General features: G+C 40.7%; 1 protein-coding gene across 1 annotated transcript in view; it reads right to left on the bottom strand.

The window, feature by feature from the left end:
- Positions 1-12,103: 12,103 nt before the first annotated feature.
- EXOC2 (exocyst complex component 2) overlaps positions 12,104-17,624 on the bottom strand; it is a 117,671-nt gene continuing 112,150 nt past the window's right edge. Inside the window, exons 25-27 of the mRNA XM_010073076.1 lie at positions 16,351-16,412; positions 14,421-14,480; positions 12,104-12,197 (exon numbers count right to left, since the gene is read on the bottom strand). Of these exons, the coding sequence (XP_010071378.1) occupies positions 12,104-12,197; positions 14,421-14,480; positions 16,351-16,412 (216 nt within the window). The remainder of the gene's footprint in view (positions 12,198-14,420; positions 14,481-16,350; positions 16,413-17,624) is intronic.

The following is a 17,624-nucleotide window of genomic DNA, read 5'->3' as shown; positions in this document are numbered from 1 at the left end:
CAGTCACTTGCTCCTCCACTGTTCCTTGGCTCCTCCTGGGTCTCGTTCCCTCCCCCCTTTACCTCTTCTCCTTGTTTCTTTCCAGTGTTGGTCCCAGACTCCTTTGAGCCCAATCTCATACTCCCCACCCCCAGTCCCAGCAAGCTGGTGAGAGGATGGGGAACCATTTCCCTCACTGGTTTCCACTTTTGCTTTCCCGTACCATCACCACCAGCTCAAAAGCACAATTTCTCCCTCTGTCTCTTGTCCCTAGTCCCACCCCAAGCCACTTCTGCCCTCTCCTCCACGGCCAGCTCCTTCTGCTTTGCCACGGGCAGTGCCAGGGCTCAGGCTGCTGCTGACTGGCTCCATTGGGGCTGGCGGTGGTGGGACCTTCCTCCTGGGTGAGATCTGGGCTGCAACACCAAGTTTCACACAGGGGGGCTCAGGTGTGGACCTCTGGGGGGCTCATGGGGAGCCAGGAGACTGGAACAAAGCTAGAGAGGATTTTTCTATCTGTCCACCTTTAGCAAGTGCTTGTGAGCAAGATGATTTACCTTTTTTGGAGGCTTATAACTTAGCAAAATTTGGATAGAGTCTTTTCACAGGCAAGTGGCACATTCCTGACACACAAGTCAAAATCCTGCCACATTTCAATTTTTTTTTCCCAAAGCCTGGGGGCACGAAGAAAAGGTCATCAAATTTCTTGAAGCATGTGGAGAAAAAAGAGCATATTTTCTTCCAGCTAAATGATCAGCAAACACTTCAAACTTCCAGGCAGAGAAAATATACTAGGGCAGACTCCAACCTGGGATATTTTAGCCCAAACAGCTGTCATTTGACAAAATTACAAGAGACTGTAATTAGGAAGCAACACACAACTGCTGTTTTGCTGGTGCCCCATTAAAACATACTTTTTACATTTTTCAAAGAATGAAAGCTGCCGCGCAGGTGTATTTGCTATGGTTGGGAAGAACTAGCACTCTGCATTTCTTCCTACCCCGCCTCCTTTTTTTCTGAATGAAAGTGTTTTACAAATGAAAAATGAGGTTTCCTGAAATGAAGGGCCGCCTTTTATTCTGAGCTGGCTTCCATGAAATGTATTTGCGAGCCTCCCGTCCTTATCTCTGAACTTGCTGCGGCGTGACAAGCGACCGTCCTGTCTGGGTCGGTTTGGCTGAGCCAGTGTCTGGGCTGGGCAGAGTCCCATAGACCTGGCAGGGCATCTGAGGAGGTCCTGGGCAGCCCCAGAAAAAGGTTTTCCAGACTCTTTGTTGGCTGCCCCCACATTCCGAGTCCAACCCCAAGTATCTCTGTTTTTGCTCCTCCTCAGGGCTGCCAGGGTGCCCTGGCGCAGCAGGCTGCAGGGGGGCTGCCTCCCCATCACATCGCCAGGCTGCCATCCTGGCCCGTGCATCCTCCTGCTGATGTCCTGGGGAAAGGCTTGGCCGCCTGGGCAGCATCACCTGGGACCAACGGGTTCAGTTTCCCCAATCTGGAGTGGGGAAGGTGTCCCTGGATGGCACACCAGGGATGACCGGCACTTGCTCTGTGTGCTGCTGGCTGACTCGCTCTCCCTCACAATTTCTGACTCATCTCCATGACTGTCCTCCAGGTCTTTTGTCTCTCTCTTTTCCATAACCTCACTTTGTGTCCTCTTCTCCCCTTTGTTGCTACTGCTTCATTGCTTTGTTGCACCAAAACTCAGCGCCACACAGAAAAAGCAATGCAACTGTATATGATAAACTGTTATGGGCAGTTTTTTGTGTAGGTTAGGCTAATAGTCTAAATGGTATGTGAGCATAGGAGGAAAAACTTGTAGCTGTTCACTCTCTGATGTTAACCTGTGGAGGCACTGCCACAAAGTCTTGCTGAGGCAATAGATCAGCAGAAAAATTAAAAGCCTGGTAAGTCAACCCCTTTCCCCTCATCCATAGCGCTGATGGGAGGAGCACAGCAGTGCAGCAGAGGAAAAACCATCTTGATGCAATCTTATGCAGACATTAAGAACTGCAGGGATGCTGCAGTGAAACCATCTACCAGGAAGGCAGAAGGACAGTCTATGGCCCATGAAGCTGGAGCATGCACTCCTCCTCACACTCAGGAAGCCATCATGCTTTTTAGAGCAGTCCTGCCCTGAGTTTTCATCCTCTGGGGCAAATATAGAACCAAATTAATACGTTTGTGCCTGTGAGCAGGGGTAGATCTACCAGGGCACAAGTCTGAGGAGACCGAGCCTTTGTTCTCTCCCTCTCTCCTGCCAGCGTTGCTCCCACTGTACATCCTCTTCTTTCACAGGGTCAAAATGGCACAATTTCTTATGCCACATAACAGATCTTGTAAAATAGACTCCCTTTTGCCAGGGAGAAAATCTTTCTTACGCTGAAGTTAAGACTGAAATAATATATTGGTGAGAAGTGCAAATTAAAAAAAAAAAAGACATTGCCACTGCAAAATCTCCCTCAAGTAACATCCCCCCCTAATAAATCAAATACATAAATAACCCCTTCCCAATAAAACTCCAAGCAAACCAAACCAAACTGAAAACAAAAGAAACACAAAACCCAAATGGACTGACCAGTCCCAAAACTCTGACAAAAGGACAGAAATTGGGTTTCAGTGGAACATGGCGAATTGAGTAGATGAAAACACAAACAAAATGCAGATATGGGAAATGGGAAAACAAACCAACCAAACAAAAAACCCAAGATGAAGAACAGAAGGAAACAAATGCCTGGGGCATAATTCCAAAAAGCCTAACATTTTGTGGTGTGACAAGTCACTTCAGATGATGCTCCACCAGCCCTGTGCAGCTTTGTTCCTCTCCCTGCTCTCTGAGCACGATAAAAGCACAGGAAGGATGTTTTATGGCAGATTGGCCATCAGCCACTTTCAAAGGGGAGTCATTTAGTGAGATTCACTCATACTTGTATAAGCTGAAACAAACAAAAAAAAAGAACAACATTGGTAAAACAATCAGACTGATCTTGCAAACACACTTCATCTTGAACCCGGTTGATGGGAAAACCACTTTGTTATAGAGAATGTAGCATTATGCATACTGATAACACCTTCCAGCAAGCCTCAAACACCTATTTCCAGATGAGTGTTTACCACCATGTGGTCAGTCAGGGCTGACCATATTGTGTACAAGTCTGATTACTCCAGCCCCACTGTTGTACTGGTTTTACTTTTCTTTAAATATAGGTGCATATAGGGGGAAGGGGGGCATTTGACTCATCCTTCATTTCTGTAGCGCACTGGAGCTGTCATGCTTAGACCAAAATCTGTGAGCCGTTCAACCCAAAGTGGTCAACCTGATAAAAAAAAAAAAAAAAAAGGCTCCCCAGAAAGGCAGAACCATTTTAAACAGTGAACATTTATCCCTTACTATCCTTGGTAAAAGCTAGCTAGTCAAACTTAATGTCATAAGAGAGAGATAACCAAGAGTATTTCTTCAGTTATTTGAGTGATACGCTGCTCCCACAAAAGCTGAGACAGCTTTGGAAGCCTGGATAACTTTTTCATTCATGAGAACACAGTTCTTTTGTTTGGTTGTTTTTGGGACTTTTTTTTCTTTTTTTTTCCTTTTAAACCCGTCCTGCGGATAAAACTTGACACAATTCACCAGTAGCAGGAAACCTTGGAGGCTGCAGTCTGCTGGGTAGAGCAGGGGCCCAGGGCTTTGGATGTGTCACTTCCATCCCTGCTGCTGGCACTGGCTCACCGGCTGGCTGGGTGAGTCACCTCCCTGCTCTGTGCCTCCTGCAGAGACCGTGGCATACCTGGCAGGACAGTCTGCTATTTAAGTCAGCGCCAGGCATGTGATTTTGGGACTACCAAAGCCAATGGGCGGTTCCTGTTGGCTTTCACAGGTTCTGGGGTTTGTCCCTGCAAAATGCACCATGAGTCAAAAGACATCAAAGGCCCAGGGTGCTACTAGAAGCTACGCTGGGCTTGTAAGTTGAGTTTACAATATGCTCATGGATGGCAAATGAGGGTTAACGGTTGACTTAGAGCAATGCTGCCTTCACTGAAGCGTCAAAGGCTTGCCATCTGTTAACCAACAAGAAGTGCCACGACTTTGCTCAGGAAGGATGTCCCGGTTCATGTCTCTGCTCCGGCATCAACGCGTGTGACCACAGGGGAGGCACCAAAGCTGATCTCATGCCAGGATGGGAACCTTGGGCACTTCGTTCCACCTCAAGCAGGGCTGCTCCTGGCCCATCCAGCTCTAGACCGTATGTTCCCCATCCCTGGTCTCTGCCCTTGTGTTTTTGGCACCCACCTGCTCAGCAATCTGATGCAGGTAATGATGAATTTCAGGAAAAGGCAGAGAGCCGGGCCAGGGTGGCGATGCAGCAGCTTCACACTCCTCAGAGCCATGTGTTGAAGCCTTGTGTCCAACTTTGCAGTGCCTCAGTCCTGCAGCAGAATCCATTCCTAACACCTTAATCAAAGCAGCTGAACAAGGTGTCTCAAGAGCATATAAACCGAGTGACGAGGCACCTACATGAGTTGTTAGGAGAAGTCAGAAGTTCTGAACATTACTTAGCCCCAACACTTCAGTAGTCTTCAAAACTGAAATGTAGGTCTTTCCTGGTCCTTGGTTCTCACTTCAGGCAACCAAACATCACTTTGCACCTTCTTTCTGACCAACGAAATCTTGAATTCCTTCCTGAACAGCTTAAACCATGGGGAGCTATGACATGGCTGCAACAGGCAAGGGAGGACACAAAACCCAGAGGCCCCTTTCCTGAGAGAATACTCTGCCCAGGGTCTTGTCTTGAAGACTGAGACTGCAACATCTATGTGGAGTTCCTGGCTGTAGGAGGGCACAGGAGGATTCAGCTGTAGGACTGCGGTTACGTTTCAGGTGTGAGGAGGATGCCTGCAGCTAATCAGCAGCACTCAGCGGCAGGCAGGCACACACACCCCCCCCTGCAAACATGCCGGCAACCATGCAGGCACCTACCACGTTCAGGAGTTGCAGGCACAGCCAAGATGTGGTGGTGTGCTCCTGATCTTCAGCTGCTGTTTTTTGCCTACATCCCATCTTAGGTGCCAAAACCTGCTTCTGAAGATGGCCATATAAATTTATGGGATCAGTGCTGGAAAAGTAAATACTCGAGTTCTGATGTGCTACGTAAAGGGTCCCCAAAGACATTCAGGAGGCTGGACTGAAGTATAAGATGAACACAGTTCAGATGGCTTTTAGGAGAGAAATACATACATACAGAACACATTGTACTGGCACACAGGGTCCTGAGAGAGTGGAGTTTATCAAGGTTCAAAAAGAGATTCAATATTCACATATTCAGGACCCTCAGAAACATTGTATATTTTGCTCATGAACTAATCCATGAGCCAGCTGGGTTTGTAAAGTGGTTGCTGATCACGGGAGCCAGAAAGCAGCTTTCCCATTTGACACAACACTTAAATAATTGCCCAAAAAGGATAACCTGGGCAATGATGCTGCACAAGGGTAAAACGTTCCTGCAAGAGATATCTGCCTCGGAGATGGTACCAGGATCAGGCCAGTTGTGTTGCTGACTTTGGAAGTTTCAAAACATCGAATATATTTTACCCTTATGAGACAGTTTTGCTGGGACTTGTTTTATTCAATTTCTAGCATTTTAATTATTACAGAGAAACATCTCACCTTCTGCACCAAGGTATCATCACCTTCTCTTGCTCTTCAGCATCGGTAGGTGGAGATGTCTGCAGAGACGTGGATGGAGATTCCCCTCCCTGCACAGGCTGTACCAAAGAGTGTTACAACAGGTGTCTAACAACATTTTTTACCCCAATGGTTCAGAACTCTCTGGTCTCTATTAATGTCTTTTCAAATCTATGTCTGCCTGTATTTATGTCAGGTTCTAAAAATAAGTAGCACCGTTAACATTTCAAATTTTAATTATCTACTGAATATCTAAAAAGATAAGCTTGAAGGGGAAGCCCCTCTGTGAGCAGAAGTACAATCTAGTTAAATGAGTGAAATTTATCAGAAAAAATGAGTAATGAGCAGTGAGGAAGACTGTCTCATTTTGCTAATTTTACTTTATAAATTATCTGATTTGACATTCTGTGCTAAAAATCTGCTTATGAGCCAAGAAAACTGAGGGACATACTCCACTTAGTTGAAGCAGAATCTGGGGCCGCAAAAATTTTGCTGCATTAGTACTGCAGCATGAAATCCCCTGCCACCGAAATGAAGACTCTTGAGGTTGTTTCCAGATCATCGAGTATCTAGAACTAGTGAGGTATGCTGGGCTTCGGGTCTGAGTCTATGCCAAGCCTCCTGGTTATCTGCAGTCACAACACAACTGCATTCATTTCACTGCACAGGTATCATCAGTGCACAGAAGTGCCGAGAAAAGTTGTCCTTCTCCCTACCTGTACCCCTAGGCCCATTTCAGGAATGAAGGAAAAGATAATTCTTAATCCTTAGCTTGTATTTAATGCATTTTTAATGAGCTATATGGAGACTATCAGCCCATTTTATTTAGGCACTTTTGCCTGGAACTGGCAATGAACTTTTAAAAGTAAAGTTATTTCAGAAGAAAGAGGCGAAAGGGTGCCAAAATAGGCTATAAAACTAAGCATGTGTTAATAGCATCTGTTACAAATAAGGCTGGATTCCGCTTTCCATTGTCTTACTCCTTTTTCCTCAATTTGTTTAAGTTTTCCAATTCAAAAGGAATTTGGCTGAAGATTTCCCTTACTTGGTCCTGTCCTCAAGGAAGGCTGCTTGCAGAAGAGCTGTACAAAATCTATTACCAGCCTTTATAACAGTGAGGGCATGAGAAAAAAGAAACACAGATGTCTTCTTGGATGGTCAGATTAGAAAAAAATTAGGTGCAACAAAGGAGTCCCCCCTGCTCCCCAAAATAAACTACAGCAGATCTGTTAGTGCTGCTACCCCAAAAGCAGTGAGTTTCCCTTGCTGTTCTGTGCAATGATAAATGTTGTAAACTGTGTCATTGGAGTCACTCACCAACACACATTATTATAAAGGACTTCAAGGGTGCATTGATGACTCTCCAAATGACTTGGGTGGTCAAGTAATACTGAAAGAAGTATATAATTTACATGATAAACACCTTGTTCTGAAATAAATATACCACTTTGGACATGCTCTCTTAGTGTCTTAATTAAAGACAAGCTTTTAGAGCTCTGAAGCCCAAACACACAAAGAGAAAGAACACTGAATTGTGCAAAACCCTCTAACCTATGGTAGCATTACATAAAAACAGAACTTAAAAAAGGTGAAGACAGAAATGGGTATCATGTTCCCTAAAGAAACTGTGTTCCCTGGTATTCCCAGTTTCCCCTTTTATTTCATGCCAAAAACTCTAGCAGGTACTGCAAAGTCGGAAAACAAGCTGTCAACCACGAGGCCAAAATACTCCACGTAACACAGATTGTGCAAAATTATATTTGCCTATAATTAACCATCTAGCATTTTTTTAAAATGTCTTCCTTTACCAATGTTAAACAGTGTCATGTGTTAACAGTGCAGAAGCAGTCTTAACTCTACAAACATCCTAACATGTGCACGCTTGACACTTGCATCCAATGCAGCAGAAAACTGCTAACAAGGATTTAGCAGGTGAATGGAACCATCTCTTTATCAGTAGAGGGACAGGCTGGAATGTAAGTAGCGATGAATGTTTGAGCAAGAATTTTTATTTTTTCCTTGAATTTCCTATGATTCTACGAATTGTAAAAACCACTAGACTCTTCCCTAAAAATCTTTTAAACAAGTTTACAAGTCACAATGATTTTTATTTCCTTTTTTTTTTGGATGCTGGTTGTCACACAGAATTCCTCCAGGTACACAGCTAGGCCAGAAATGCCAAAAGACTTAGGACTGAAACCCACTTCCAAGTCCATCACTGCATTTAACAAATCCCCAGATACTTCCAACCTACCTGGAAGCCTGACTAATTCAAAACTTATTTTGTGTTTTACTAGTTAAATAATGCATGTGCTGTTGCCTGTTTTGACAGTAGTCACAGCCTACTACTAACTCCTGACAGACGCTAAAATTTGAAGTGCCATGTAGGAACTACAGCTCCTCATGGTCAGAAAGAGACTGCTGATGCTGTGAACCTCAGGGGTCCCTCTTTCTGTCCCAGGATAAGATGCTTCCAGTCTATCAGAGCCAAAGCTTTACGAGGATAAAGGTCCAGATCTGAACTTTGAATCAGCAGGAGCACTGCATTCATTTTTCAGTTTCAGTGTATCCTGATAAGACTAGGAATCTTTTACTTCTAAGTTTTAGAAATATTATCCACTGAAAAGAGTGAAATAGCAGTATGCTTACAGTGTGCAAAACATGTAAAACCCCTCATTGCTAGCAGGAGTCTGGACACCTATTTGGACACACAAAAAAATCAGTATTTGCATCCACCAATACAATCAATATTGATTGTATCAACTAATATTCTCAGGAAAAACTGCAGCACTTAAAGTGTATTTTAGCAGGACAGGTCCAAAGAAATTGTCTGGAGTTGACTTAAACACAATCTGGCAGCAGGCATGAAAGCATAAATCCCCCGTGTAGCATTGTCTCCGGTGATTGTGTGTAACCATGGCAAAAGATTCTTGTCGCTATGTTTTGTTCTTCACATGGCCAAAATCATATCTAGGAAATTGCAATTTTCTCCCTTCTCTTGGATTAGAAACAGAAAATGCCTATCACTACATTTGAAATTAAAAAGGAGCTAAATTTGTGAATATTTTTTATGGTGTATTTCCTAGGGCTTTGCCTAGCTAAATGTTAGCTGTTTGCAGGTGAGGGACTTTCTGCAAAGAGCTCCATGAAATTCTTCTATATTTTTTTAAACATTAATTGCCATTACACCTTCCTTTATATCAACAATCAATTCTTATTCCTTCTTTTTTTCTGAACATATGTAAGTATTTTTAACTAAAGTAGAATCAGAATAAACAATAACAAATTTATCTTTTTTTCAGCTCCATGCTCTGTATGATATTACATAAATCTTCATGGCTCTGTTCTATCCTCATCTCTCTACTGGCAAATACACCCAGAGAAACTTGCTATTACTTCAGAAATGTTTCCATATTTCTGGATGGCAAAAGACTGGCCATGTAGGAAACAAAATAATCTCACGTTCAATGTAAAACACTCTGTCTTCAGCTTTGGCAAAGGCTGGGAACCTGGACCTACTTCCACAAGCCAACAGTCGCCCATTACGGCTACAGCCAGAAGTGCCCCTACAAAGCGTACCTCTGCAGCGCTCGCAGCACCGAATTCTCATTTCACTGTACGGCAACAGAGAAGGAAGTTCAACTGGTTGAAGTCCTGGCCTTTTTATGCAACTAAAGGAAGACGCAAGGGGTTTAGCCCATGGCATACAACTTCCCTGATTCTCAAAAGACAGGCACATGTGCTAAACATTTGAAGGAGATTTTCTGTGCAAGCAGTCTCATGCCCATTCATACGCTTGAAATTCAGCACATGCATGAGACTTAGGACTAGAGTTCTTTTTGTATTTTTAAACTCTCCAAGTGCTTTTGAAAAGTTAAAGGAAGGTGCTTAACTTAGACAATGATGCACTATCAGCACACTTCATAAACTTTTAGCAAGATATACTTAACAACCTTGTTACTTTTTCTCTAAATAAGAAATAAACCTCTCCAGATATTTTTTACCAGTTTGTATTGATTTTAGATTTTTTTAGAGGTTCAGAGTTCATGTAATAATTCACTTTTTCCTCTTGTACTGTTTTCAGCATTTACCTTCCCTTTAAATGTCAGAGCCTTTCACTTCTCTTACTTTGATTTCCTTACTGCCTCGCTTTTCTCTGCAAGCCCTAACTGATTGTGTATTTTGGTGATGTCTCCCCACCTTTTTCCATTTCCAATAATATTTTTTAAACCTCACTGTATCTTTGAACTATTTTTTTTGACAAACCACACTGACCACTTCTTGTTTTTTTGTAATCTTCTTCTCAGAGGAACTGCAGCTTGCTGTATGTTGGCCATGAAGTCTCAGCAGCCCCAAATCTCCTTCTACACAAAGGAATTCCAGTACATCCTGTTGAGGCATGATGCCCACTGACTTCCCTAATTCCACCAATTAGATTTATTGAAATCCAGTGCTCTGACTTGACTGTGAGCATTTATTTCATATCAGGTTGAATCCAAGTAATATTTTCATCCCTTACACATTATTCTCGTTTACTATTAATGACATGTTCTGAAGTGCTACTTCAGAAAGGCAACTAAACACAAGCATCTGACTTCAGGTTTTTAAAGACAAGCAACAAGCTGTTGTAACAGAAGATGAATAAGAGAATGATGTTATAATAAGGAGATGACTGAATACATATCAATTCAGTACAGATAACAAAATATGTTTTCAATACCTAGGAACATGTCTGATACAAATGTAGAAAACATAGACTCTGGCAAAATTCATAAAGAAATCACATTTCTTGGAAAGTGGGAAATTCAAGAAGAGCTTATGACCATCTTTCTTAATATTTTATTATTCTAAACCAAAATCCTTTACAGATTAAGCTAACTGGATGACTATTTCAACTAATACCAGCAGCTGAGACTATGACCAGCTTAGAATGGATAACATTTAATAAAACAATATTGCTCCAGGTGTTTAACGATTCTCCCTGAAAGCCAATAATGACACACATGTGAAGTTTCAAACTTCCATTCAACATGCTATTACTACTCACACATTTTTTTTTTTTTTTTAACAAGTAAATACATGTGCATCAAGCTGTTTCTTCAGTACTTCACATTACAGCAACGGTATGCTGTATTTTTAAAGCATTGTTTGAAAACTCAGTGCACTATTTCTGAAAAGTCCCACTCAAAATGACTGTAAATACAGAAAAATACATTACTACTGCATAATTTACTTGTGAGTCATGATTTCAGTTACAAAATTAAACCCAGCCCTCACCCCCCAAAACAAGACCACTTTTTATTAGCTGGTCTCTCATTATAGCTTCCTGCATCTTACATCAAGTGCCAAAATGAAAGTCAGCATCAAATCTCCCCTCTTGGGAAGACAGTTCTTTACCTTTGTGTAACTATATCTTAATGGCAGCAAAATCGTTCTTTCCTCCTGAATCCCTGTTCCCTTCCACACAAATTCAATAACTGGTGGCAAAAAGAGGACTAACAAGAGGGAAGAGGAAGACAGTGGCAGTAAGCTTGTAAGAACAAGAAAAAACAGGAAGAGTAAGAAGGAAGCAGCAAAACCAATGGCTTACTGTGCTCTCCCTTACTTCTAACTATGCGAGAGGCTATTAATTATTCTACTCCTTAACACCAAAGAATATTTTACTTGAACAGCCTTTAAAAAAAAAAACTTCTACTAATCTTATGAACTTGGAATGCTTTTCTGTTAATTGCCAATGAAAGGAGAGCTTATTTCAAATGTGAAGGTTATCATCAATATTCCAACAGAAGGGAGAAACAAAAGAGGCACAAACATGTTCAATTAAAAAAGAAGCAAGAAAATAAAAGCCTGCCAAGAAATCAGACTTACGACCACTAAAAGTAGATGATAACAGAAAAAAAAAAAGGTGAAAATTTGTAAATGCAAAAGAAGCAGTGTCCTTCTCCATATTGTATCTGAACACTTATTAGTCAGCTGTATGGAGTAATGTTCATTACATACTTCTCAACCGTTTATAGAAGTTGAGTCTTCCAGTCACTTACATCAGTATCAGTCTACATCAAGAAAGTAACAGATTAATACACTGAACAACGTGAGTAATACTCAAATTTAGGGTGACATTTGTATTTTTAACAAATGACCCAGAGCACACCAATGAATATTTCTTCATGAACATACAGCCAAGAAGAGTGTATGTAAATAAAATTGGCCTAATCCCCTCCACAAAATGAAATACAGTAGACAGAAAACAATTTTATCAAGATATTTATGACCAGAAGTCTCACTCAGCATATACCATTACTCAAGGAGTTGTAGCTCATAATTTCTTTTTAGTGAAATTCCTTTTGTTTTCTTCAGAGTCTTCAAAGGAATTGAAGTAGCACAGAAAAAATGGGCGACATTTAAGCACATTTGTCTTTTGAGTTGCCTGCATGATGTCCTTGTCTATGTTTTCATCATTGTTGACGAAGAAGCTTGAAAACAGGTTAGCTGCAAGTGCATGCTGCTTTTAAATTTGTTTAGTAACTCTTCTAGTAACCTGTAAAAAGAAAACAGTTACAACTTTGGCAGATTCTGAAAACTGAACAATCACCGAAAGTTTTGGCTGTTCTGTCTCTGACTTCAAGTACATTGTCTGCTTAAATGAAGGGCCTAAAATTGGATCTGTTCAAATATATGAATATTGTAGATATTCAGAAGTATACCAAGAGTGTCAGGATGATCTGTGTCCAGAGGAGGACGTAGCCACAGAGATTTTATCAAGGTGAAAAAATAACCCTTTATATGGCTTTCCTCCAGATAAAAATAATCTCCTTGATAGAAACATATTTGCAAAACACAGTGGCAAAGGACTGGCAGAGAGCATCATAAGGTATTTCTGTAAGGGAAATTCAGAAACTGACAGACTATGTGAAATAAAACCTTATCAAGGCTACGGCTTTCTGTGTGTAGCTGAATTGCAAATTTCAGTTCTCAGACTTGTCTTTGGAAGGTATTTCGTAGATTTCTCTTGAGTATCATGGCTGAAAGATCAGAGATAGTACGACTGTTCTAAGAGAAACATTAATTCACTGGCAACCATGTGTTTTTGTCCTTCATATAACAAACTATGTATGAGTTCATTTTGGAACATAACAATGGTTCATTTACATCTGCATAGCTGCCAAGAAGCTATTTGGTGCAGGGAACAATATTTATTATAATCCACAAACTACAGGTGTAGAACCAAGGGTGTTGATGGCTCTGTTGTAAGAGATATTTATTGTAACAGTGGAGATGCATTATGAAGTTTTACAGCCTTGCCTGTGTGTTTTATTTTCCTTGTATCCTAGGGAAGAATGTGTTCTCTGAGCTTTTTGATTTATTTCAAAAACAAGCTAGATAGGGCAGACATGTATCACCTCAACTTTTTGGCAAGCTGTGATTATTGAACAGGCAGTAATAGAAGAAATTATACTGTATGTTAAAAAAACCCAAACAACCCAAGAAGAACAACTTGAACCACAAAATCAATATCTGCTTCCTCAGTAGGTATGACTATGGCCACATTCATCACTTAGTATCATAGTAATGACTGAATGAGCCGATATGAACAGCTCTAAATCAGTGCACAAATGTGTGCTATGTACATTACAATGATCTGCCTGAAACAATGACAATTATGGTGTAATGATCTGGGAAACAGAACAAGTTTTGCGCTGTCTAGGGCTCAGAACTCCGAGGCAAATGTAAAAATGATGCAGTTCTTGATTCTCAACTGTCCTATGAAGCTCAAATGCTTGTGACTAAGCGAAAAAAAAATAATTTTACAGGTGTTTCGGAAAGTCTGAGTTGAAAGAACTCTCCTTACTCAAAACTGATTCCTGTCTTTAATAAAGCATAAGAGCTAAGTAAGGCAAGGAGGTATCTTGAGACTTGTGTCTCATGAGAAGTAGGTTTGAATAGACAGAGGACATCTGGAAGAAAGCACAGTCCGCAGACCAGAGGCTGCACAAACGTCTCTTCATGTGTCTACAAAATATTCTAAATTCTGACTGTTAAGTGCAAACTGATTTGATGCAGCTCAGTTTCTGAAAGTACCATAATATCACTCTCAAGTTCAAAACATCTTTACTTACACTAATATACTCATTACAAATACATACTAGTTTTACGATACTACTCTTTATTAAGTTATGCTTGTAAAACAGACTACCAAATACTAGGCTGAATGATGCAGCAAAGCAGCTTGGTTGTCAAAGGTTGCTACGGTGAGGAAGGAGGAATTCAAAACTCCTCCTCCTGATGTTAAGAAAGAACCACAGACCCTTCTTATTTGTTTTTAAAATGAAACAGGTCAGTTTTGAGAGTTCCCCATATATCAACCGGCAAAAGCCTGGAATTTGTTCCTTGGCCATTTTTTTTTATTGCTGCTAAATTCAGTAAGACAAGAGAATGGGCTTCACAGAAACTTTACGATTAACAAGGAAGGCTAAAATAGACTGAAATTACAAAATAAACACAAAGCTACATTGAACTGATAAAACTAGGATGGGCAAGAGGGATATGCCACAAAGCCATTGGCTCTTCTGTGTAATTTAAAAGGCCATGATGAACAAGGACTTAGCTTATTCTTAACTCTGTCCAAAAAGGCTTCTGCTCTGTAATTCAGAAAGGTCAAATACAGTGAACGCTGACTCTCTTATAACAAAGTTCTGACACAAGAGTAAAAAGCAATGGCTCCAGAGACCAGAAAGGAGACAAGAAGGTGCATTATACTCACTTTTTGTCAGTCCCACTTGAGAGCTGAGGCAAGGCTTCCAAAGCTTGCTTAAAGCTCGAGCTACAAGGAAAACAAAAATACTCATATTCCACAGGTATGTCTCAGCATTCACAGTTTCTCTCTATAAATTCCATGGAGATATGCTACGTTTTATCCTTTCTTATTTCAATAAATTAACAAAATATTAACTTGACACCTGACGTTCAAGAGCAAACAGAACATAAAGTGGTCATGGGTTCAAGCCAGTCTCTTGACACTCCTAGTGTGATGTACAACATACATCAACAGGAAATATTAAATCAGCAGCTGATTTAAGACTGTGCTTGACACCCTGGGCTCTTCAAGAATTACAGATAGTTGCCAGCCTGCCTTCTGCCTCGAACTTAACCACTTAACTTAACTGTCACTTAACCGTCAGAGAATGAAGCACAGATAAAACACTGATTTTGGCTTTCTGTCCTCAGTAGACAGGTCACTGTGTTCTCCCCTACAGAAGGGAGCCTACAGAGAGAATTACAGTAGGTGTGCATTAAGGTAATACAGATTGAGAGAATAATTTAGGTTGGAAGGGACCTCTGGAGGTCTTCAGGTCCAACCTCCCTCTCAAAGTAGGGCCAGTTTTGAGGTTACTAGAGGTTTCTTGGGGCATTATCCAGTCAAGTTTGGAGTAACTCCAAAGATGGGTTTCCACCCCTCTCTGGGTAACAGAAGTGGAATAGAAGTGCAGAGAACGATGCAGGACCTGAACAGATAGGTACAATCTTCTCAGCAAAATATTTATATGGTGACTTCTGACAACTACTACTAGTGACAAGTTCAGGAATAAAAAGGCATCAGTGAAGCTCCAGCTTTCAGGGTTTACTGCGCTTCACCCCTACGGTGATGAGAGACAATTCCACTTCATTTTTAACCAATTTGAGCCAGTGCCAAGTAGTTTTCATTTACAGGTCTTCATCACTATCAGGCACTCAGAACAGGAAAGCAGTCTTTTGGAATGGAATGTAGTGACACCATAGGACACTATCTGTGTCACTATGAAGACACATTAGGCTCTCAAGCCCTGCAACTTCTCCTACAAAATGTTGATTAGGTAAGATGACCAAATTGCTATCTGTGGGAACATATAATGCCAATCCTAACAGAAGGGTAGGTAATTAAAATAATGAATTAACCTGCTCATATCCAATCCCTAACACAATCACCTAGAAATTTCCATCAATCAAACTTTACTCAAAACTGCTGACAGCTATCCCAGTCTGTTTTTGCATGCCTTGACTGCATCAACCACTGATGCTGCTAATGTTTTTATTTCTCCCTTTATATTAATGTGTGAGTGTGTCCCACATTATTTATCTTTGGTCTTGCACCTCACTGAAAAATGATACATTGCTGAAAGCCTTTTGAAGGCTTTCATTGCAAGGGACAGTGTGAAGCTGAATTTGTTTTCCCTGATTAGGTGTATGGAAAAGCAGTAGGGTATTGTACAAGCTTGTGGAGATCCCTAATTCTCCATAACCCCGTAAGGGGATCATGCCAGTGTCTGGTTCTGTAGCCTCTCAGATGTGTTTGGCAGGTTCTTTGCCGTGTGTGTTATAAGGTTGCTGTGAAAAACTGGATAAAACTCAGTGACATCTGCTTTTGTCTTGTTTTAGCCACATTTTCATCAACAGCTGCACTGCTGTTAATAAGTTTTACTTTTTTTTTCTTGAGTGGCAAATACTAGTTTGTGTCTAAAAATTCAAGTTAAAAAAAGTGATTTTCTTTCAACTGATAAAACCTTGTTGATAATCTGTTTTTCATATATTTACCTAGTATATCATATATTCTACTTGAAAAAAAATTTCTTAATCCTTAATTTACATTGTGGTTTTTTTTATGTTTACCAAGCATTCCATTGCATTGAAAAAACAGACATTACAGCACATCTTACTTGCTTTCAGGTGTTAGGTATATGGCCACGGTATCTCTCAATGCACAGATTTCAAGTCTTGCCTAAAGACAGAAATAAAAATATTGAAACAACGACACAATGTCCTTTCATCAAGTGAATACCAGTATCCCAAAGTTTCATCTTTTTTAGAGGCAAATATTATTGCACGCTGCAGTTGTAAGCAGCCTTGGCTTTTAACAGTTTGTTTCCTGTATTTCTGGTTGCCACGCTGCTATGTCAGGAGACTGCTAAAAGGAACAATTTCATACTTTTGATTCAAGTCAAACTGTTTGTATGGTCACTATGCAGCAAGTCTAAAAACATTCGTTTGTCTCTCAGTAACAAATCTTCAATTCTGTTCCATCTCTTCTATACTGGGAAAGGAAGACAGAAGGATGCCATCTTAATTTGTCTGTCTTTTTTTTTTTTTTTTTCAAATACAGTGAGCTTAACGTCTCACAGCAGGGCTGGCCAGGAAGGAAGGAAACAAGAAGGTACAAGAAGAGCACAGAAGTCTGTCAATACACATTTTATTCTTGGTTTTCCTGTTGAATTTATTTTTTTCCATCAGATGAGGAACCAGAATGGTTGTGCTCTGCTTCTTGTCTGTCATATGGTGGGCACACAAGCTTGGAGATTTTACTGCTGCACCATACTGTGTGTCTAGGTATTGATTTTCACCTAGGCAAACTATAGAGAATGAACTCAAAGATTAAACAAATTTCATGGATTGTCCTTTAGTCTTTGAAAAGCAATCATTATAATCACAGGTTTTATACGAAACAAATGTTCTGCATGTGATCAATAAGTCATTTAATTTAAAAATATAAAGTGAACTTCACCGAAATTCATATTCCATTCTTGTTCATCATAATGACAAAATTTAATCCAGCTAGCCATTACAGAAACTCACCTACATTTAGACCTTACTAACTTGACATTAATCTTTCAAAGCAAAACTTTTTATAATGCAACACAAACATCTAATGTCAGTTCCAATGAAAGGCTTTGGCTTTTGGGTCTTCCCCTCCCCTCTCCCCCTAGGTAGGAAGCCAGTGGAGATTTATGTTTTTTTAGTGCCAGAACTTTCTGGCACAAAATACGACATAGCCACCCATCAATTCTATACTCTCAAGAAACCCTTTTCTCACCACAGAATGTTTCACCTCGTTTTGTATGGTGCTTCAAGCTGAACAGCCTTGGACTTTTTGAAGTCCTACACATCAGATTCTGAAGTCTTTCCCACATTTCAGGAGGCAGCAGTAACATGGGGG

The sequence above is a fragment of the Pterocles gutturalis genome, unplaced genomic scaffold (genome assembly GCF_000699245.1).
Source record: "Pterocles gutturalis isolate BGI_N339 unplaced genomic scaffold, ASM69924v1 scaffold377, whole genome shotgun sequence".
Lineage (NCBI taxonomy): Eukaryota > Metazoa > Chordata > Aves > Pterocliformes > Pteroclidae > Pterocles > Pterocles gutturalis.
This window is presented reverse-complemented; position numbering and strand designations above follow the sequence as displayed.